This window comes from Tachysurus vachellii, chromosome 12 (genome assembly GCF_030014155.1).
Source record: "Tachysurus vachellii isolate PV-2020 chromosome 12, HZAU_Pvac_v1, whole genome shotgun sequence".
NCBI lineage: Eukaryota > Metazoa > Chordata > Actinopteri > Siluriformes > Bagridae > Tachysurus > Tachysurus vachellii.
Genome location: NC_083471.1, coordinates 886,503 through 910,138, shown reverse-complemented (window position 1 = coordinate 910,138; position 23,636 = coordinate 886,503). Strand labels below are relative to the sequence as shown.

Genomic DNA, 23,636 nt, shown 5'->3' with positions numbered 1-23,636 from the left:
CTGGTGCCATGTGTACTGATGGACACCCTTATGCTTGAACATGGTGTTCGTTATGGACAAACTGTGACTAGCACAGAAGTCCAATAACAGAACATCACTCGGGTTCAGGTCGGGCGGGGCCAATCATGCCCCTCCAGGAGTCACTGTCGCTGCCCACGTAAGCGTTGAAGTCCCCCAGTAGAACAACGGAGTACCCAGTCGGAGCACTTTCCAGCACCCCTTCCAGAGACGCCAAGAAGGTCGGGTACTCTACACTGCCATTTGGGGAAATGACCCTCTTGTTCACCGGGGTGAACTCCAACACATGGTTGCTGAGCTGGGGGCTATGAGCAAGCCCACACCAGCCCGTCGCCTCTCACCGCGGGCAACTCCAGGTCCAATCCACATTGCACCAGCCCCATACGGTTCCTCCTGCAGGTGGTGGGCCCACAGGAGATCGGCCCCACGTCGCTCCTTCAGGCTGAGCCCGGCCGGGCCCCGTGGGATAAGACCCGGCCACCAGGCGCTCGCATGCGATTCCCAACCCCGGGCCTGGCTCCAGGGTGGGGCCCCGCTTGCGCCATACCGGGTGACGTCACGGACCTTGATATTAAGTTTCTCATAAGGGATATTTGAACCACTCTTTGTCTGGCCCATCACCCAGGACCTGTTTGCCTTGGGAGACCCTACCAGGGGCAGAAAGCCCCAGACAACATAGCTCCTGGGATCATTCAGGCATGCAAACCCCTCCACCACAATAAGGTGGCGGTTCGAGGAGGGGTGCTTAATAACATTCTAAACAAAATAAGTCATCACTCACGTTCCAACACACTGTGACTAATATTCTGCTCTCATTCTTTTCCTCTTTCTCCCTCTGCTTGCCTCCTCCTAATGCATTACATCCTCTTGGAGATTCCGGCATCTAAGAATCACTCACTGCTCCTGCATTTTATAGTTTAAACTAAATGTTTTCTTTCAATCACTAATGTGGCCTAGTGAGGACCATGTTAAAATATCTTTAGTGAGTGAGTACACACACTAATTAGAGCATCATGATTTTAACTCAGAAAGTCTTTTATTGAACTATATTTATTATTTATTACTTCTAAGCATAAATAGTATTGTGTGAGGCTTTGTTTTTAATGAATTGCCACAAATGAGGCCTTTTGTTCCAACAAAGCACCATACTGTCACTAAAACCTAGGGGGCGTGAACAATTTCTACAATATAAAAGCACCAATACTGTTTGAGCCATAAACCATTTGAATGTGATTCTGTCTTTTTAAAGTTTAAACAGGATGCTGTATTGATGAACCTGACAGAGTTTAATCAGTCTGATCGCTGTGATTATTTCTCCTGTCCAGAGAGATCTGGATCTCCTGCAGTTTATATCTTACTGTACGTGTGTTCAGCTGCTGTGGTCCTGCTAACAGTGTGTGGAAATCTGCTCATCATCATCTCTGTTCTTCACTTCAAGCAGCTTCACACACCAACCAACATGCTGGTGCTCTCTCTAGCTGTGTCAGATTTCCTCATTGGAGCTTTACTCATGCCAGCTATGTTCATGTGGACGATTGAGTCATGTTGGATTTTTGGGAGAGATTTCTGCATTGTTTTTTTGTGGATTGGTGGTCTCATCATGAGCCTATCTATCTATAATATTGTTCTGATTGCTGTAGATCGGTATGTGGCTCTGTCAAAACCATTTCTCTACATGAACAAAGTGAATAGGTTGATGATGTGCATTGTCATTTATTCAAACTGGTGTGTGTGTCTGGTGTATGTCATATCAGTTGTTTATTATAATGGAAACTACATGGATTCTGTAATTTGTCCTGGAGAGTGTGTATTAATTCTAAATGAGGTTTGGACTGTAATTGATCTCATATATTCATTTATATTTCCTCTTTCTGTCATAATCATATTGTATACTCTAGTGTTTGTGATTGCTAAGAAACATGCCACTGCTATCAGAGAGCTTAATAATCACACACGGCCTAAAACACAGAAAATCACCTCATACTCCATGAACTCTGAGAGGAAAGCAGCTAAAGTCCTCGGTATTTTAGTGTCTGTGTTTCTGGTGTGTTTGCTTCCATATTTTATTTACAGTTTATTAGGTGATGTTATTGAACTACAGACAGAAACTGTTCAGAAACTTATTATCCTACTTTTTCTTAATTCCACCCTAAATCCAGCTATTTATGCTCTGTTTTACCCGTGGTTTAGAAGGTGTGTTAAATTAATCATAAATCTGCGAATATTTCAAATAGACTCTGCATTAATCAATGTTCTTTTATGAAAATATTTACACAGCTTCTGAAGATTTTGAAAAAGCTTTTGAAACGGCCATATAGTTATGGGAAAAACAAAATACACCTAAATACAAATCTTTTTATTTATCGTAGGATAAATTAGAATTGTGTGCTCTTCACAAACTGAAACTTGGCTGAAGATTAATATATTAAAAATTTGATTTAAAAATGATTTTGAAATAGTGAGTCCACAACAGTGACCTTTGCAAACATGGACATGTGAAGATGGTATGGCAAGATGAACAGGCAAAACATTTCACCACAATGCTGTAAAAAGCAAATTACCTCATTTCTTAAATGTAATTTTATAGAGCCCAAATAATTTTTATCTAACATTTAATAAGTACAAAACTAAAAGATGTGATATTCTATCAAAAATAATACTATGTGAATACTTCTTTCTTGTTATTTTCTGTATTATGAAGATCGGTCTTTGATTAGAAGCTTGAAATAAGAATTAGTATTATAAGAAAATACAGATGTACAATTTCAGAGTAATATCAAGAATGGTACAAATTAGAATATATAGACCAAATAAGCTTACAATAAGAACAATTTGCACATCTGATGTAGAAATGGTAACATAGACCATAACTGTTTAATATTTATGTTACACAGTTTGTTAAAATGTTAAAAGATGTTGTCAAATAGTTATTTTCAATAAAATGAATACAAGTAGATTTAATGACCCATTATCATGTAACATCACTGTAAATCAACACATTTTATAGATATTTAGCTACAGTATCTCACAGCTAAGTGAAAATGTCCAAATTGTGCCCAAAGTGTCAATATTTTGTGTGGCCACCATTAGTTTCCAGCATTGCCTTAACCATCTTGGGCACGGAGTTCACCAGAGCATCACAGGTTGCCACTGGAGTCCTCATCCACTCCTCCATGATGAGATCATGGAGCTGGTGGATGTTAGAGACCTTCCATTTGAATCACAGATGCTCAATAGATTTTAGGTCTTGAGACATGCTTAGCCAGTCCATCACCTTTACCCACAGCTTCTTTAGCAAGGCAGTGGTCATCTTGGAGGTTTGTTTGGGGTCAATATCATGTTGGAATACGGCCCTGCAGCCCAGTCTCTGATGGGAGGGGATCATTCTCTGCTTCAGTATGTCACAGTATATGTTGGCATTCATGGTTCCCTCAATAAACTGTATCTCCCCAGTGCCGGCAGCACTTATACAGCCCCAGACCATGACACTCCCACCACCATGCTTGACTGTAGGCAAGACACACTTGTTTTTGTACTCCTTATCGGGTTGCCACCACACACGCTTGACACCATCTGAACCAAATAAGTTTATCTTGGTCTTATCAGACCACAGGACTTGGTTCCAGTAATCCATGTCCTTAGTCTGCTTGTCTACAGCAAATTGTTTTGGGCTTCTTGGATGACAGCCATGCAGACCAATTTGATGCGGTGTGTGGTGTATGGTCTGAGCACTGACAGGCTGAATCCCCACCCCTTCAAACTCTGTAGCAATGCTGGCAGCATTCATACGTCTATTTCCTGACAACGTGCACTCAACTTCTTTGGTCGACCTTGGCGAGGCCTGTTCTGAGTGGAACCTGTCCTGTTAAACCGCTGGTCTTAGCCACTGTGCTGCAGCTCAGTTTCACGGTCTTATCTACTTATAGCCTATTCCATCCTTATGTAGAGCAACAATTCATTTTTTCAGATCCTCAGTGTGTTTTTTGCCATGAGGTGCCATGTTGAATTTCCAGTGACCAATATGAGAGAGTGAGAGCGGTAACAACAACTTTAACACATCCGCTCCCCACTGGTCAGTATTCAATTCAATTCAATTCAAGTTTATTTGTATAGCGCTTTTTACAATGGACATTGTCACAAAGCAGCTTTACAGAACATAAACATACAACAAAAGATAAACATAAGGAGAAGTATAAAGAATTAATATAATAAAAATTCAAGATATATACAGTTCACAGTGTGTATGTATGTATGTATGTGTGTATGTGTATTTGTCCCCAATGAGCAAGTCTGAGGGCTCAGGCAACAGTGGCAAGGAAAAACTCCCTTAGATTGGTAAAGGAAGAAACCTTGAGAGGAACCAGACTCAAGGGGAACCCATCCTCATATGGGTGACACTAGATGGTGTGGTTACAAATATACAAGTATCACAGAGTCCAACTGGAGCCGGTAGATCTGTAGATGTCTCAGGGTTCTCACAGAGTCAGCCTTGTCTCAGTGGAGGTCCAGAAATTTCAACGCACGGAAGACGATCTTAGCATGGGTGTCTCAGCATGGGTAGAAAAAGAGAAGAGAAGAGCAGTGGATTAACATATCTGCTGTTCATAAGAATGTGCAAGTCTAGTGTGATAGTGCACAATATTTATGGGATGTATTATGTGTACGCCTGACTAAAGAGATGAGTTTTCAATCTACATTTAAACTGTGAAAGTGTGTCTGAGCCCCGAACACTATCAGGAAGACTATTCCAAAGTTTGGGAGCTAAATAAGAGAACGCTCTACCGCCTTTAGTAGACTTAGATATTCTGGGGACTACCAGGAGTCCTGAGTTTTGTGATCTCAGAGAGCGTGAAGGATTGTAACGTGTTAGAAGACTAGTTAGATACATGGGAGCTAAACCATTAAGAGCCTTGTACGTAAGTAGCAGCAGTTTGTAATCAATTCTAAACTTAACAGGTAGCCAGTGTAGAGATGATAAAATTGGGGTTATATGGTCATACTTTCTTGTCCTAGTGAAAACTCTGGCCGCTGCATTTTGGACTAACCGTAGCCTATTTATTAAAGATGCAGGACAGCCACCTAGTAATGCATTACAATAGTCCAGTCTAGAGGTCATGAAAGCGTGAACTAGCTTCTCAGCATCAGATACAGACAGGATGTTTCTCAGCTTGGCAATATTTCTGAGGTGGAAGAAGGCTGTTTTTGTGGTTTGGGCGACGTGATTTTCAAAAGACAAGTTACTGTCTAATATAACACCCAGGTCTTTCACTGTCGAGCTACTAGTAACAGTACATCCCTCTAATTGGAAATTAAGTTGTGAGAGTTTCTGTGTACTAGTTTTTGGGCCTATAAGTAGTGTTTCTGTCTTATCAGAGTTTAACAACAGAAAGTTACAGCTCATCCAGTCTTTTATCTCTCTAAGGCATTGAGTTAATTTCGACAATTTAGTTATTTCATCTGGTTTTGAGGAGATGTATAACTGTGTGTTGTCAGCATAGCAATGGAAGCTAATCCCATGTCTTCTAATAATGTTCCCTAATGGAAGCATGTATATCGAGAAGAGCAGAGGTCCTAGAACTGATCCTTGAGGGACCCCATAATTAACTGGTAATAAACTGGAGGATTCACCATTTAATTCTACAAAATGGTATCGATCAGACAGGTAGGATCTAAACCAACTTAAAGCCTGTCCATGAATACCTGTGTAATTTTGTAAGCGATCTAGGAGAATGTTGTGATCTATAGTGTCGAATGCAGCACTAAGGTCAAGTAGAACTAATAGTGACATACAGTCTTTGTCCGAAGCTAAGAACAAGTCATTTGTAACTTTAACAAGTGCAGTTTCTGTGCTATGATGGGGCCTGAAACCTGACTGAAACTCTTCAAAGATATTGTTCTCCTGTAAGAAGGAGCTCAGTTGAACAGACACAACCTTTTCTAGTATTTTAGACATAAACGGAAGGTGTGAAATCGGTCTGTAATTTGAAAGTCCATTAGGATCTAAATTAGGTTTCTTAATGAGTGGCCTAATAGTAGATGAGTATTCCAGCAACAAAGGAGTGGGTCAAGAAGAAGAGCATTAAGATCTTGGAGTGACTTAGCCAGTTTCCAGACCTTAATCCCATAGAAAATCTGTGGAGGGAGCTGAATGTTTGAGTTGCCAAATGTCAGCCTCAAAACCTTAAAGACTGGGAGAGGATCTGCAAAGAGGAGTGGGACAAAATCCCTCCTGAGATGTGTGCAAACCTGGTGGCCAACTACAAGAAACATCTGACCTCTGTGATTACAACCAAGTACTAAGTCATGTTTAGTGAAGAGGTGCAAAAAAATTGCCATGTTAAAATGTCCTTAGTAAGTGCGTACACTCTAAATCTTGAGGTGTTGTTAACCAGATATGTACACAATAACATTATATTTATAATGAATTGCCACAAATAAGGCCTTTTGTTCCAACAAAGCATGACATCAAATGTATTATACTGTCACTCAAACCTAGGGGGCATGAACAATTTCTACACTATAAAAGCACCAATACTGTTTGAGTCATAAACCATTTGACTGTGATTCTGACTTCTTTCATTTTAACAGGATGCTGTATTGATGAACCTGACAGAGTTTAAACAGAGTTTAGTTTATAATGGAAACTACATGGATTCTGTAATTTGTCCTGGAGAGTGTGTATTAATTCTAAATGAGGTTTGGACTGTAATTGATCTCATATATTCATTTATATTTCCTCTTTCTGTCATAATCATATTGTATACTCTAGTGTTTGTGATTGCTAAGAAACATGCCACTGCTATCAGAGAGCTTAATAATCACACACGGCCTCAAACACAGAAACTCACCTCATACTCCATGAAATCTGAGAGAAAAGCAGCTAAAGTCCTCGGTATTTTAGTGTCTGTGTTTCTGATGTGTTTACTTCCATATTTTATTTACAGTTTATTAGGAAATGTTATTGAAGTACAGACAAAAACTATTCAGAAACTTATTATCCTACTTTATCTTAATTCCACCTTAAATCCATTTATTTATGCTCTGTTTTACCCGTGGTTCAGGAGGTGTGTTAAATTAATCATAAATCTGCGAATATTTCAAACAGACTCTGCATTAATTAATGTCCTTTTATGAAAATATTTACACAGCTTCTGAAGATTTTGAAAAAGATTTTAAAACGCCCATTTAGTCATGGGAAATACAAAATACACCTTCCTTCAAATATTTTTATTTATCATATGATAAATAAGAATTGTGTTCTCTTCACCAAATGAATCTTGGGAGAAGATTAATGTATTATTGATTTGATTTAAAAATGATTTTGAAATAGTGAGTCTAGCACAGTTGCGAACATGGACATGTGAAGATGGTATGGCGAGATGAACAGGCAAAACATTTCACTACAATGCTTTAAAAAGCAAATTACCTCTTCATTTTTAAATGTAATTTTTTAAAGACCAAATAATCTTTACCTATTTCATTTCTCATTAAGTACAAAAGTAAAAATTGTGATATTCTACCAAAAACAATACTATATGAATACTTATTTCTTGTTATTAATAAAATAAGATATACATTATCAAAGTAATATCAAGAATGGTACAAATTAAAATATATAGACCAAATAAGTTAAAATACGCACATCTGATGTAGAAATGGTAACATAGACCATAATTATTTAGAACAAACTCTGTAATGTTAGTTAGTTATTCCTTTTATAATCTTATAATCTCCTCTGTAGACATATTTATAGCACAATAAAGAATTATCATTAGACTTATTCTAATGAGGCTTCCTTTTTCTGAAAACAAAAGGTATATGGCATTGACCTAGTAAACTCAATCTACACGGTTCATACAGCTTGGTCTGCATCAGAGAAGGTGATGAATGAAACAACAATTATTACTCCTAGCATCCACCATGATTACTGTGTGATTCCATATGTGCTCTTCAGTGCCCCCGTTGTCTTTCAGTGCCTCCTAAATAATGGCCTGCTAGACTTGCTGGATAAAATTGCAGTGAGCTACATTGACAACATTCTCACTATAAATAAGGGTTATGTTACTGCAGTAGTAGATTGGCCCACTCCCGAGGGTGCGATGAGCTGCAGCATTTATAGTATTTTGTGAATTTGCATTCATCACAGCCTGTAACCTCAAACACCTAGACCTGACAAGGCTACTAGTCAAAAATGTAGATGCCTAGATACCTTTCAGATTAAGGTGGGACGGTTCTGTCACATCATTTTAGGGAGAGGGCTCATGAACTTCTTCTCCCAAAAGCTGTTGAACACTGAACATAACTATCACATTGAAAAACCATGGCAGCTGGCAATAGAGGAATAGAGGTACTGGTTTAAGTGCAAAGAACAGACTTTCATAATTTGCACTGACCACAAAAACTGGGAGTACCTTAGAACAACCAAATGACTGAACCCCTTACAACATGCTGTTCACACTTCTTCTCATTTTTATGTATACCTTGTCTTACCACCTGGATTGAAAAACACTAAAGCTGATGCTCTCTAATGCCCACACTCCAATGAACCCATCCTACTTCCCTCCTGTGTATTGGTAGCCAAACACTGTCTGCCAGACATGGTTGTAACATGGACTATAGCAGATCCCATCTGCCTGTCTATTTGTCACTCTTGTCATTCTAGCAATGATTGATTGGTATTAAAAGCTCAAACAGTGACTAGTAAACATTCCCCAAACCATTAAACTACCTCCAACAACTTGGCTGTTGACACAAGGCAGGTTGGGTTCATGAATTAATTGGGTCCATAATTTGGTTGGAGACATACCATACCACCCATAACACCAGTGTTTTGAATTTGGGTCCAAATCTGCCACACTGACAGTCAGGCACTAGAAATCTAGACTAAAATAGGTTAACTTTCTCCATTAGGCAAGGATTATAGCCTTTATAGTCTGTTATAGTCTATAGTCAATGTCATAAATCTAGGTTTGCCTAGATTGCCTAGGTTGTGGGGCAAGTCGTGGCCTAATGGTTAGAGAGTCTGACTCGTAATCCTAAGGTTGTAGGTTTGAGTCTCGGGCCGGCCACGACTGAGGTGCCCTTGAGCAAGGCACCGAACCCCCCAACTGCTCCCCGGGCACTGCAGCATAAATGGCTGCCCACTGCTCTGGGTGTGTGTTCACGGTGTGTGTGTGTGTGTTCACTTTGGATGGGTTAAGTGCATCGTAGGCTTAAAATCCTCACTGCTGGATCCATAGTTTAGTCGGTTGTCTTGTCATGTGCATAAAATAAAGAGGCAGAGGATCCAAATGCAGGTGAAGATTTTATTGAACAAAACACAAAGTAATCATGGGCAAGACAATAACAAAATGAGACAAGAAACTCGATCACACGCAACAAGCACAAAGGGACAACAAGCACCCAAGAACATTCAGGGTTAAATACACATGGTGAACCAATGAAAACGGGAACAGAATATCACATGACTACATGAACCAAAAAGGACATGACATATACTGTACACGCGGTAAGAGAACATGAAGGCAAGGGAAGCAAGACACAAGAAACAGGTTCCAAAATAAAAGACATTAAATACCAAATCCTATGTTACAGTATTTGGGATATTTGGCGTATCTGCCGTATTCACGTATTTTCTGCTTGCTCCATATTTGGGCAGTTTATGTGTACTGATAAACTTAAATAACAGTATTGGATTAAGTAGACACAAGTGAACTGTGAGATTTATGGACAGTGCATTTCCTCACTCTGTTTGATATACAACTTGGCAGAGAGCTAAAGTTTCTCACTTGCACTGTGAATGGAAATTGCGATTGTTTATATATATATATATATATATATATATATATATATATATATATATATATATATACATATATATATAAAATTTGTTTGTTTCTTGTGCTCTGTTTTCTATACATTAACACCTATATAATAACTACATTTAAGTTTTCTTTTGCTATTCTGTAATCGAATAAACTCAAATATATTAAACCCGTTAAATGTGGTCCTGGTTGTAAATTTAAATCCCTGGTCACACATAGGCCAGAGTTTCTTAGCTAATCCATTTGTGTCGATAATTGGCTGAAGCTTTAGTTGCATTATAAATATATTTATAATGAATTGGCACTAATGAGGCCTTTTGTTCCCACAAAGTATGACATCAAATGTATCATGCTGTCACTCAAAGACAGGGGGCGTTAACAATTTTTACACTATAAAAGCACCAATACTGTTTGAGCCATAAACCATTTGACTGTGATTGTGTCTTTTTAAGTTTTAACAGTCTGCTTTATTGATGAACCTGACAGAATTTAATCAGTCTGATGGCTGTGATCATTTCTCCTGTCCAGAGAGATCTGTATCTCCTGCTGTTTACTGCTTACTGTACGTGTGTTCAGCTGCTGTGGTTCTGCTAACAATGTGTGGAAATCTGCTCATCATCATCTCTATTCTTCACTTCAAGCAGCTTCACACACCAACAAACATGCTGGTGCTCTCTCTGGCTGTGTCAGATTTCCTCATTGGAGCTTTAGTGATGCCAGCTATGTTCATCTGGACGATTGAATCATGCTGGATTTTTGGAAGAGATTTCTGCATTGTATTTTTGTGGATTGGTGGAGTCCTCATGAGCCTATCTATATACAATATTGTTCTGATTGCTGTAGATCGGTATTTGGCTCTGTCAAACCCATTTCTCTACACAAACACAGTCACTAAGAGGATGATGTGCATTGTGGTTTATTTTAACTGGTTTGTGTGTCTGCTTTATATCATGACAATCTTTTTTTTTAATGGAAAGTTAATGAATTTTGTAATGTGTCCTGGAGAGTGTTATTACTTGCTTAATGAGGTTTGGTATGTAATTGATCTAATATTTTCATTTATATTTCCACTTTCTGTCATAATCATATTGTATACTCGAGTTTTTGTGATTGCTAAGAAACATGCCACTGCTATCAGAGAGCTTAATAATCACACACAGCCTAAAGCACAGAAAATCACCTCACACTCCATGCAATCTGAGAGAAAAGCAGCTAAAGTCCTCAGTATTTTAGTGTCTGTGTTTTTGTCCGGTTTACTCCCATATCTTATTTACAGTTTTTTAGACAATTTTATTAAACTGCAGACAGAAACATTTCAGAAACTTGTAATTGTGGCTTATCTTAATTCCACCATTAATCCACTTATTTATGCTCTGTTTTACCCGTGGTTTAGAAGGTGTATGAAATTAATCGTAACTCTGCAAATATTCCAGAAAGACTCTGCATTAATCAGTATCTTTTCATGAATAGCATTTTTTCACTTCTGTTCTGTTCTATCACTTTTTTCTGCCCAAATAATACTATAGTTTATATAATTTAACTTTCTGTTCAAGTTTTATTTTCTTGGATTTACCTTTAGATAAAACCCACAGACCACTCACTCCTTAAGTATAGGAATAAATACTTCTCAAGCTAAATTACAGTAAATGACATCATTTTTCATTGTATATCCTTTTGCTTTGAATAACTTCATTAATCCAAAACATCACAAATCCTTCTACTTATCCTTCCTATTGAACCATTTGTTCAGCTGTCAGTGTGGTTTGGATCATGATATAGTTCCTCCTAATTAGTTGGTTTGCATTTCTGTGTAAATTGTTAATCTAATAAACCTGGGTAAAAAACTACCTGTCAGTCACTGTTTTAACTAAAAATCAGGTGATGTCAGGGACTGGTCATTAAGAACCCAACTGCAAAGAAGCCAGAAAGCAGAGAAATGTTGTGATTTAATGAACAACTGCAGAGGAAAACAATTTTGAAGGTAAACATATAATTAACACAAACCCATACTGAATGCTAGTACTAACAAGAGAGACAATGTAACAAAACAAAGAAATCATCAGAAATAATGAACATAAAGAAAAACACAGGGCTAACTAAAAAAAAAAAAACAGGAGAAAAATTCCTAACAACATATTGTACAGAGTTTATACATGGCATAAACATTGAACCAAATATATACACAGGTAGAGACAATGGAAAATAGTCCATAAAGATAAATTGGTAAACAGAAATATTTACAGAATTAAAAGGGGTCTCACAAGACAGCCCACCAGGCTGGTCTGGGTATTCATTGTGAAAATGTGCTTCCTGTGGCGGACAGGAACCCAGGAACACTCCTCAGGGCCATAACCTTCTCAATTAACCAAATACTTTAATCCTCTGCCATGGCACCTGGACCTCAATAGACATTGTATATGCAGGACCACCATCAATGAACTGGGTGGGTGGAGGGGGCCTGGAGGCAGGAACCAAGGATCAGGCTTGGAGGGGCTTGAGGTAGGACATGTGAAAGGTAGGGTGAATGCGGTGAATCCTGGCGAGTTTGAGGCAGACAGATGTGGGATCAGGGATGCCAAGGGACAGGAAGGGGGTGCAGAAATCCAGTCTGGGGAACCCTGAAACTCTTATGCTAGGCACAGGTGGGACAAGTGGAAACAAATTCTCACACAACCCTTCAGAACGTGGGCCACTAGAACCAAAGTTGGAGGGTGGCCAGAGTGATACCAGGATGGCAAAACACAGGGGACCAGTGGCACCACTAAAGAACCTTGGTCGTAAGCTGTCAGGAACTAAAATTTCAAGATTCAAGAGGTTTATTGTCATGTGCACAATGACAACACAATGGTTTAGACCATACAATGAAATTCTTACTTCTCATTTACTCACAAAAAGAATAAAAATAAATAATATAAATTATATGTATTTCTATTTCTATGTGTGTTAAATTAATCATAACTCTGCAAATATTCCAGACAGACTCTGCATTAATCAATGTTCTTTTATGATTCAAAAATGCATTTCTAAAGCTGCATGTTGAAATGTGACAAATAAATTAAAATCAGTTGTTTTATAATGTGCAAATGAAAAAATAAATTGTATGTAATATTTTGAATATATCTATGACATGCTCTGACCTAGGCTGTCTCTGTGATACCATTTGTTTACGACTCTATCTAGGACCTTTATATCCTTTGATTTAGCCTGAACATTAGTTCTGTTTTGTTCTGATAAACATGCGCTAAGCCCAGACACTTTGTAATGAACTCGTCAACCCGTCATTTTACATGAGTGAGAATTATTCTGTGGCATTACATTCATATTTCACTGAAAGAACACATAGATAGATGGAAATTTGGTTTGTCTGTCAAGACTCTGCCTGGACTTTGGCCATGTGCCTTTTGTTTATGTTCCTTGTTCACGTGTCTGCCCCGCCCTTGTCTCTTCCTGCACACCTGTTCCTCATGTTTCTGCTTGTCTTGTCTATTTATTTGATCCGCGTTGCCTTGTGCAGCGCGGAATCCTCTGTTGTCCTTGACTGGTTCGTCTTTGTCTTGTTTCGTGTTTTTTAAGTTAATAAATCCTGTTTTTTGTTAAGCTGTCCTGCATTTGGGTCCATTTTTACCCCTGCGTCTCTGACATTGTCACAGAGTTTTAAATAATGTGACTGAATGCAAGTTACTGAATTAACATGTATACATACTGTATACAGTACTGTGTAAACATTATACAAACATTTTTGTTGTAATCAAATGGCCATTCAGTAAAGATTATTTTTTACTTGGTGATAAACAAAAACAATGACGATATAGAGTATATTAATTCTATTTTTTTATGACAGTTATACAGTATGTACTATATCTGTAGATGTCAGATTTGAAACTAATTTTACTATTTTAAATCCTGTCTGTGATTTTCTGTTCAATACATTTATACATCTATCCTTCACTGTATTTATTATTGTTGCTCATAAATCAAACAAATTTACTTCAACAGTTATTTGGGTTATTGATTTGAGATATAATCAGACTCAAACACTTTGTGAAAATTATGCTCTTTCAAAACTCCATGCAATTTAAAACACTAAAATAAAGGTTATCTATTTTATTTTAAATTCATCTACATGTAGATTTATCAAACCAAAGGTGATGGTAGTTAAGAAGAACTTTTAATAGGGGTGGCCAGAGGAGGTCACAGCAAATCTTGGGGTGGCACCAAAAAAAAAAAAAAAATCATTGTAGTGTGTGTTATACTTGTTTAGTTTTGTTTCTGGTTAATGTAACAATATGACATTAAAGCTGTAGTCCAGCTGCAGCGTGTGCTTCATTTTATTTATTTATTTATTTAATTTTCACTTCATGAACTATTGTGAATTTTCATTATGCATTCAAATTAAAATTCATACTAGGGATAGCCACAGTGGTGGCCAGAGTTTATACAAGGTTTGATGAGAATTTATTAAAGGAAGAAACCTTGAGAGGCACCAAACCCAAAACCCAAAAGGAGCCCATCTTCCACCTGTCTAGATGGTCCAGTTGCCCACCTACTTTTAAAATGGACTGCAACAAGGGCTAATGGAGGTCCCATTGGGGAAAGATCAGTGGACAGACCTATAGTTGGATCTTAAAATATACTAAAAATTATACTTTGTGGCCAGCAAGATCCTAATCTAATAAACATCCAAAATGTACACACACACAATAAGTATATATAATTATATACAGGTTAAAATATGTGGCTAATACCTTTTACACCCACAGTTACAAAAAGACATGACATTATATTTCCAACAGCCAATTAAATTTGAGGGTGTGACCAATTTCCAAAGTATAAAATAGCCCAGATGTTTAAACAATGATTTATTTTGACAAGGAAATTGAATAACTATAATTTTTCATTGGCAACAACTGATAACTAAGTTTTTATTTTGTTTTACATTTATCTTTAAACATAGTATAGATGAACCTGATGGAGTTTAATCAGTCTGATCGATGTGATCAGTTCTCCTGTCCAGAGAGATCTGTATCTCCTGCAGTTTATATCTTACTGTACGTGTGTTCAGCTGCTGTGGTTCTGCTAACAGTGTGTGGAAATCTGCTCATCATCATCTCTGTTCTTCACTTCAAGCAGCTTCACACACCAACAAACATGCTGCTGCTCTCTCTGGCTGTGTCGGATTTCCTTATTGGAGCTTTAGTGATGCCATCGATGTTAATCTGGATGATCGAGTCATGCTGGATCTTAGGGATAGATTTCTGCATCTGTGTAATGATGATTGGATATTTTCTTACAAGCTTATCCATATATCATATTGTTCTGATTGCTGTGGATCGATATTTGGCTCTCTCAAACCCTTTTCTATACACCAACAAAATCTCTGTGAGAACAATGTGCACTGTGGTTTTTTCTAACTGGTTTGTTTCTATGGTATATAATTTAGTGCTTCAGTATTTCAACAGGAATATCATAAATATTGCAGTCTGCCCCGGAGAGTGTTTTGTTGTTCTAAATGATCTTTTATCTGCTATTGATCTTGTAGTTACATTTATATTTCCACTTTCTGTCATAATCATATTGTATACTCGAATTTTTATGATTGCTAAGAAACATGCCACTGCTATCAGAGAGCTTAATAATCACACACGGCCTAAAACACAGAAAATCACCTCATACTCCATGAAATCTGAGAGAAAAGCAGCTAAAGTCCTCAGTATTTTAGTGTCTGTGTTTCTAGTGTGTTTACTTCCATATTTTATTTACAGTTTATTAGGGAATGTTATTGAATGTGAGTTAGCATCTTTTCAAAAAGTCATGTTTGTGCTTTATCTAAATTCCACCATGAATCCAGTTATTTATGCTCTATTTTACCCATGGTTCAGGAGGTGTGTTAAATTAATCATAAATCTGCAAATATTCAAATCAGACTCTGCATTAATACAAGTTGTATAATGTAATAACCTTAACGGCAGAGATAGGAATTCCTGAACAATGTTATATAATAAAGTATTAGAGTTTTTTTTCTGGATTATCCATCATATTTATATTACAAAAGGTGTAAATTCACGTCCATATATCAGAATCATGGATTCTGGATTATTTGTCTTAAGTCGGATTGTTTTTAATGTATTTTTATATAGAGATATATAATAGAGTAATTATTAGTAATTATTATTGAGATTAATTACGTCAGTAAAATGACTCCCAACATGGCATATAACTGAGATTAATTAGCAAACATGGAAGTAATCAAACATTAATGCTCTTTGACTAATTGTGGATATCTTTATTACTTTAAACACACTCATACTATAATACATACTAGGATTTAAGTCATTTTTAATATATACATGATCAGGACCCCATGGATTTGCATAACATTAGGCATGAAATGAATTACAATTCAATTTTTGGCATATCCCCAAACTACTTGATCAGCCTACAGCAACCAAAAAGGAAAAAAAAAAAGAGAAATATGTATTGTGCATAATGATTGTAACTAATTTTAACAGACCCAGGACAGGAAGGATTGTGCTTTTTTCTTCTTCAGCCAATGTTTTAGTATTTTTATTTTCTTATGTTCTTATTATTTTATACTTTTACTTTGTTGTTTCTTATTATTTTATACTTATACTTTATTTAAGCGATGCAGTAAGTGAATGTGATTTTAGGCAGCACCTACTGACTCAAGATCCTAACTTCTGGACCTTTTAACATAGAACTAAAAACCTTAAATATAAAATTCAGTATGTAATCAGCTTCAAAATCCAAAAATAATTACTGATAGATGGGACAATCTACGGGTGTTAAATTGTACCATTCCTTGTTACTGGGGTAGTACAAGTAATGACCATCTATTGCAGCATTAATGTACATATTTTACATGATACAATGTGGAATATCTTTAAAATGATACAGAATGTGTCAAGAACCAAGTCGGTTCAATTTGGTTAAAAATCAAGGCAACGTGGCTCAACTAAATAGTACAAATAATTAATCAGACATGAGGGACAGGTGTGCAGAGGCGGGGAGGAAAAGACAAGGGCGGGGCAGACACGTGAACACAGAACATAAACAAAAAGGCACATGGCCAAAGTCCGGGCAGAGTTCTGACAATAGCCCCCCTCTAGCCCCCCGACACGCCAATCCGTCCTGACAGTGCCGACGGGTCCGGGAGGGGGGAGCAAGGCACACGGCGAGGCAGGTGGGGGAGCAAGGCATGTGGCGAGGCAGGTGGGGGGAGCGAGGCCCGCGGCGAGGCAGGTGTCGTCCACAGCCGAGCAAGGGGGGCCGAGCAACGTCCACAGCTGAGCAAGGGGGGCCGAGCAAGGGGGGCCGAGTGCAACCTCCGACGAAACATTTGAAAAAATAATGCATGTGTTTTGTCATAACTGAACCATTAAATCAATTATTTATGCTCTGTTCTGTCCATGGTTTAGGAAGTGTATTTAATGGTTAAGGAGGTGCATTTAATTTCCCTGCAGAGGGCTCCCTGACTCATTCTCTGGCTTTTCTTCTGTTGCCATGCTTATTTCCTAGGGTTGCTTAGTTCCTAGCTTCCTGACTTGACTTGGCTGGTTGGTGGACCTGGGATTTGAACTCATGACCTTCTGATCAGTCGTCCACAACCCATTTGGGTTTCCAAATCCACCACACCATAATCCAATTAAGCATCTGTGGAATGTGCTTAAAAAAGTTACAAGGGTTAAAGGAGCTCTTGCTTATGTCGATCTTATAACTTCAGTGGTTTTGTGGAGTCCATGCCTTGACAAGTCAGTGGTGTTTGCATCAAGATACACACTACATGCTTTTAATCTTGAGCTTTGGTGTGTCATGGTGCTACATAAATAGCAGCATGATCCCAGAGAAATTGTGTTTCATTTAACTTTGTGCAATATCAGATATATATGGTTGAAATGACAAAGCATCTTGAATCACATTGGCACTCCTATAGCATCAAGCCATGAGGCACCATCAAGTTCCTTCTCTCATTACATTCTCTTGCATGACATCTTACATCAAACAATCCGAATCTGGGAAAATATGACAAAGATGCCCTTTTATAGTCTTGCTCAAACGCACAGCTATGTCACCTGAGCTTTTCACCATTTAAAACTGGCTTGTGTTTACATGTGCTTCAAAAACCGGTTCTGCGAAGGGCCTTCCCATAAGTGCAGAATACTTTGAAATATTTTTTTACATAGTATGACGTTGAGGTAGCTTATTCTCCTGCCAATATCCTGCCAAAATCCACTAGATATTTTGTTCCAACAACACATGACATCATGCAAATCTTGGTGTCACCCTGAGGGCGTGTTCAGTTTCTTATCTATAAAACTACCAGAGCTGTTTAAGCCATTTAATTATGATGTTACACTGAATGTTTGGTAATGAATAAATTGCATGAATTTATGAGCTACTTTTTTTACTATGTAAACATTAGAGAAATGCTGTATTGATGAACTTGACAGAGTTTAATCAGTCTAATCGCTGTGATCATTTCTCCTGTCCAGAGAGATCTGTATCTCCTGCAGTTTATATCTTACTGTATGTGTGTTCAGCTGCTGTGGTTCTGCTAACAGTGTGTGGAAATATGCTTGTCATCATCTCTGTTCTTCACTTTAAGCAGCTTCACACACCAACAAACATGCTGCTGCTCTCTCTGGCTGTGTCAGATTTCCTTGTTGGAGTTTTTGTAATGCTACTGGTGTTCATCTGGTTTATAGAGTCATGCTGGATTTTTGGGAGAGATTTTTGCATATGTTTTATGCTTACTGGTGGCCCTCTAATGAACTTGTCCATCTATAATATTGCTCTGATCTCTGTAGATAGGTATTTTGCTCTCTCAAACCCTTTTCTCTACACAAACACAATCTCTATAAGGACAATGTGCATCGTAGTTTATTGTATCTGGTGTGTGAGTCTGGCATATAATATAGCACTATTTTATTTCACTGGAGCCCTCACGGGTTCTGTAATGTGTCCTGGAGAGTGTTATATATTTTTTCTGAATGATGTTTGGACTGTAATTGATCTCATATATTCCTTTATATTTCCACTTTCTGTCATAATCATATTGTATACTCGAGTTTTTGTGATTGCTAAGAAACATGCCACTGCTATCAGAGAGCTTAATAATCACACACGGCCTCAAACACAGAAAATCACCTCATACTCCATGAAATCTGAGAGAAAAGCAGCTAAAGTCCTCGGTATTTTAGTGTCTGTGTTTCTGGTGTGTTTACTTCCATATTTTATTTACAGTTTATTAGGGAATGTTATTGAACTACAGGCAGAAACATTTCAGAAAGTTTTGATCATTCTTTATCTTAATTCTACTGTTAATCCAGTTATTTATGCTCTGTTTTATCCGTGGTTCAGGAGGTGTGTTAAATTAATTATAACTCTGCAAATATTTAAAAAAGACTCTGCATTAATAAATGTTCTTTCTTGAAAAGTTTTTTTTACTCCTTCTGATGTTTAGATTCATATACAATAAACTATACATTAAACTGCTCTTACAAATCAAATAGTTAGTATTAATATAATATATATGATATATTTACTGTTATATAATAAAAAAAATTGTTTTGCTATCATATGTAATGTGCTGCAATATTATACATAGTGATAGTGAGATTTTGATTTGTTTCAGAATCATAAAATAATAGCAAAATTTATATTAAAAAAAAAAAAACTTTTTAAAAGAAATGTCAAAAACAGCAAAAGTAAAGTTGTTTGGGCCGAAGATGAAGTTCTTCCTTAATTATATTTATTTAATTGTATATTAAGATATACTTTGCTTTTTGAACACTTGGATATAATTAATAATGTGGACAATGATTCTGTGCTTAATGTCATTTCTGCTGTAGACACCTTTATGAAATAATAAAGAAACTGCACCAACATTTCTTTTTTCAGGCCAGTATTTAAAATATGTCAAGATTGCACTATTCTTTTTAAACCATTCTGTTGTTCATATACCAGTGTATTTTTATGAATTATCTTGTTGCATCAAACAACATTTCAGGGGGTCACAGAACAGTTCACTCATATTCTACAGTAAATGTTCTTAATCAATTCATTTAATTCATTTTGAATTCACTGCATGCTCTTTAGGCCCTGAGGCAGCAGAATGCTGCAAATCATGATGCAACCATGATGCTTTGTCCACCATGTCTTCTGAAATTTGCTTGATCAGGGAATGATTCAGGGCATGGCATACTGTAACTTTCTTAAAAGGACTGGACAGTAATCATATACTGTGTGTTTTATAGGGCAGTGACCGACTACATTTAGTCTTTGGACAGGTTTTAGTTCAGTGGTTTACATATATTTTAAAACCTAGATAGTGAATGTTTAAATAGTGTAAAAGTGTCATGTGTAACATTTGTGTGATGTCAAATTTGGTTGAATGGATCTGTCTATTATTAAGACCTGGATAAAAGCAAACATGTTATAAGTAACTCAGTGATCCAGGTATCCAGTAATCCAGGTATCACAAACTTATTCTTGCAACTATATTTTGATGTGAGCTGACTAGGGACTTAATTATCATAAAACATCTTTGCAGCAATATATAAATTCAGGATATGAATTTCTGAACACTTAAACATTGGAAAACATTTACCTAGGTGGTTGCTATTGTGTTGATAGGTGGTCCACTTTTAATTATCTTTTGTATCTAAACTGGTGAATGCATAAGTTGTACAGGAATTAAATGCCAGAAGTTTTAAATATAATAAAATAATGTTTTTTTATGAAAATCAGGTGACAATAGTCTTAGAATCATATTTAAATCATTGTAATAGATTTTACACTATTTCATTGTACTTGGTTGTGTAAAATGTCCACTTGATTCAAACTGAAAACTTAGAAAGCACCTTTTTTGCTTCCTCAATTAAGGAAGCTCTGCATTAATCTTTGATATTCCTATTGACTCTATACTGTATCTGAGTTACATCATGACAAGGATTTAAATGTGAAGCCAAAATGTCTGAGGCCCTCTAGTGACTGACTGCAGTACAATTTTATACCCTTCTCATTCCATTTTAGTAAATATAAACAGACCAAAAATTTACTTTTCAGTAACAGCTACACAAACTATTTTTGATGAATAAACAAAGTATTATTGTTCAATTGAGAATTATATAGATTCATTATTTTTCCTTACAGTCTGTAGTAAAGACAGCATTTGTTCTGTTGTAAACTATTGTAACACACCATCAGCAGTTCTTTGTAGTTTTTCCAGTTTGTTGCTCATTTTGAGCCGTAATCTAGCAGGTTATACTGATATTATAAATAACAAACCATCATGAATAAATGAAGTGATGGCACAAACCAAGGCAGCTAACACTAACTCAGTTTCATAATAATTTGTTTAATTCGAGGCTTCAGTGCCCTCACTCACCCACACATCATTGCTCCAGTAAAGACCTGAGAAAGCAATTTTTAAGCTTAACCTGGTCTTCACCACAGTCCTTATTGTCAGGCAGTCAGACCTAACCAAACCCTTTGTGGTAGTGGTGTATGCCTCTGGAAGAGAAATGGGGAGAGTCCTGTCACAGTATTTCATGGATCGGCTCAATCGTTCTCCTTTTCTCTGAAGCTGATGACTTCTGATTATAATTATGACTTTGTAATCAAGAACTCCTAGGCCTCAAGTTGGCTTTGGAACAGTAGAGACACTGGTTGTAGGAGGCCGAACACACATTTATGAGTCTCACAGATCTCAAGCAAGCCTGCTGGTCCCTGTTTTTTGCCCACTTCCTGTTCACCCTGTCCTATCACACCAGCTCTTAGAATGTGCTCTTTCCCGCATAACCCTCCGACCTGGAGTGGAGATATCCGTTAACAATTTGGAAGTGTCACTGCACCAATTCTAGGCAGCAGTTTCCTCACAAGCTCTTTATTCGCAGATACCTGCAGACCAGACTCATAACATGGGCTCACACATCTGTTGTCACTGGGCACCTACGTTTTTATTGCACTTACCACCATGTCTAAATCAGATCACCACAGAGGGAAACCCCCTGCTTTTGCAGACTGGGAGTGAATGGCACCATTTTGTCTGTGAAAACTGTGACTGATTAGTTTCTTCATTCAGATACAGTCATGTCTTGAAGTTGTCATATCAGGCTTCTCCACATATGCTCCAAGTATTAAATACATTTCAGTTAGCATGTTCAATACTTGTTTCCTGCATCATATTTCCCTGCATTTATTTTTTGTGAGAACTTGAATCTGCAAAATAACAGGTTTACTTCTTTTGCCAACTAGATCTATTTGTTCCACAGAGGCATGACATCATATGTATTATGCTGTCACTCAAACTCAGGGGCGTACTCCACTTCTAAATTATAAAACCACTAGAACTGCTTAAGCCTCAAGTCATTTGATTTTTTATATTTACTATTTTACAATGTCATCCAATCTACATGGTATTTCTTAAACTCTGTAGACATTAGAAAAATGCTGTATTAATGAACCTGATGGAGTTCAATCAGTCTGATCGCTGTGATCGTTTCTCCTGTCTAGAGAGATCTGTATCTCCTGCAGTTTATATCTTACTGTATGTGTGTTCAGCTGCTGTGGTTCTGCTAACAGTGTGTGGAAATCTGCTCATCATCATCTCTGTCCTTCACTTCAAGCAGCTTCACACACCAACAAACATGCTGCTGCTCTCTCTGGCTGTGTCGGATTTCCTTATTGGAGCTTTAGTGATGCCGCCAATGTTAATCTGGACGATTGAGTCATGCTGGATTTTTGGGAGAGATTTCTGCATCACTTTTTTGTTGATTGCTGGTATCATCATGGCCATATCAACTTATAATGTTGCCCTGATTGCTGTAGATCGGTATTTGGCTTTGTCAAACCCTTTTCTCTACAAAAGTTCTATATCTAGGAGGACTATGTGCATTGTGGTTTATTCTAATTGGTGTGTGTGTATTACGTATATGACAGCATTTTATTATGTCAGTGGAAGCTCTGAAACTTCTGTAATGTGTCCTGGAGAATGTTTATTAATTGTGAATGAGGTTTGGTCTGTAATTAATCTTGTGGTATTGTTTATATTTCCACTTTCTGTCATAATCATATTGTATACTCGAGTTTTTGTGATTGCTAAGAAACATGCCACTGCTATCAGAGAGCTTAATAATCACACACGGCCTAAAACACAGAAACTCACCTCATACTCCATGAAATCTGAGAGAAAAGCAGCTAAAGTCCTCGGTATTTTAGTGTCTGTCTTTCTGGTGTGTTTACTTCCATTTTTTATTTACAGTTTATTAGGGAATGTTATTGAACTACAGTCAGAAACAATTCAGAAAGTTCTGATCATGATTTGTCTTAATTCCACCATTAATCCAGTTATTTATGCTCTGTTTTATCCGTGGTTCAGGAGGTGTGTTAACTGTAACTCTACATATTTTTCTGACAGACTCTGAATTAATCAATGTTCTTTCATGAATTAACCTTTGTCACAAATCTTTAGCATAACCCCAAAATATTTCTATAAAATTAAGATTTACGTTAATGCTCTTATGATATATTTGACCATTTTTTTGTTCTGTATTATATCAGGTATATAATAGAGTATAATAAATTATATTTGTGGTGGAGATTAAATTTTTTTACTTATTTTATTTTTTAAAATAAAGTAACCTTTATGGCATAAATGAGCAGTCATAACATTTTCAGTGCTTGTGATTCATTTTCTGTGAAATTTGTGGTGAACATTTTTCCTCTAGAGATCTTTGTAAGGCCTTGTCCTTCTATACTCATGGTAGTTGTTGT

At 37.1% G+C, this 23,636-nt stretch overlaps 6 protein-coding genes across 6 annotated transcripts; all 6 read left to right on the top strand.

The window, feature by feature from the left end:
- Positions 1 to 1,288: 1,288 nt before the first annotated feature.
- Positions 1,289 to 2,281, top strand: LOC132854941 (trace amine-associated receptor 13c-like). The gene has a single exon (XM_060883616.1). The coding sequence runs from the start codon at positions 1,289 to 1,291 to the stop codon at positions 2,279 to 2,281; it is 993 nt and encodes a 330-aa protein (XP_060739599.1).
- A 4,337-nt stretch (positions 2,282 to 6,618) lies between these two features.
- LOC132854940 (trace amine-associated receptor 13c-like) lies at positions 6,619 to 7,152 on the top strand. The gene has a single exon (XM_060883615.1). It carries the CDS (start codon positions 6,619 to 6,621, stop codon positions 7,150 to 7,152), a length of 534 nt encoding a protein of 177 aa, XP_060739598.1.
- Positions 7,153 to 10,315: 3,163 nt separating this feature from the next.
- On the top strand, positions 10,316 to 11,308 carry LOC132854847 (trace amine-associated receptor 13c-like). The gene has a single exon (XM_060883487.1). It carries the CDS (start codon positions 10,316 to 10,318, stop codon positions 11,306 to 11,308), a length of 993 nt encoding a protein of 330 aa, XP_060739470.1.
- A 3,493-nt stretch (positions 11,309 to 14,801) lies between these two features.
- Positions 14,802 to 15,791, top strand: LOC132854851 (trace amine-associated receptor 13c-like). Its single transcript, XM_060883493.1, has one exon. The coding sequence runs from the start codon at positions 14,802 to 14,804 to the stop codon at positions 15,789 to 15,791; it is 990 nt and encodes a 329-aa protein (XP_060739476.1).
- A 2,506-nt stretch (positions 15,792 to 18,297) lies between these two features.
- On the top strand, positions 18,298 to 19,293 carry LOC132854766 (trace amine-associated receptor 13c-like). Its single transcript, XM_060883373.1, has one exon. It carries the CDS (start codon positions 18,298 to 18,300, stop codon positions 19,291 to 19,293), a length of 996 nt encoding a protein of 331 aa, XP_060739356.1.
- Positions 19,294 to 22,321: 3,028 nt separating this feature from the next.
- LOC132854339 (trace amine-associated receptor 13c-like) lies at positions 22,322 to 23,287 on the top strand. Its single transcript, XM_060882635.1, has one exon. It carries the CDS (start codon positions 22,322 to 22,324, stop codon positions 23,285 to 23,287), a length of 966 nt encoding a protein of 321 aa, XP_060738618.1.
- The last annotated feature ends 349 nt before the right edge of the window (positions 23,288 to 23,636 follow it).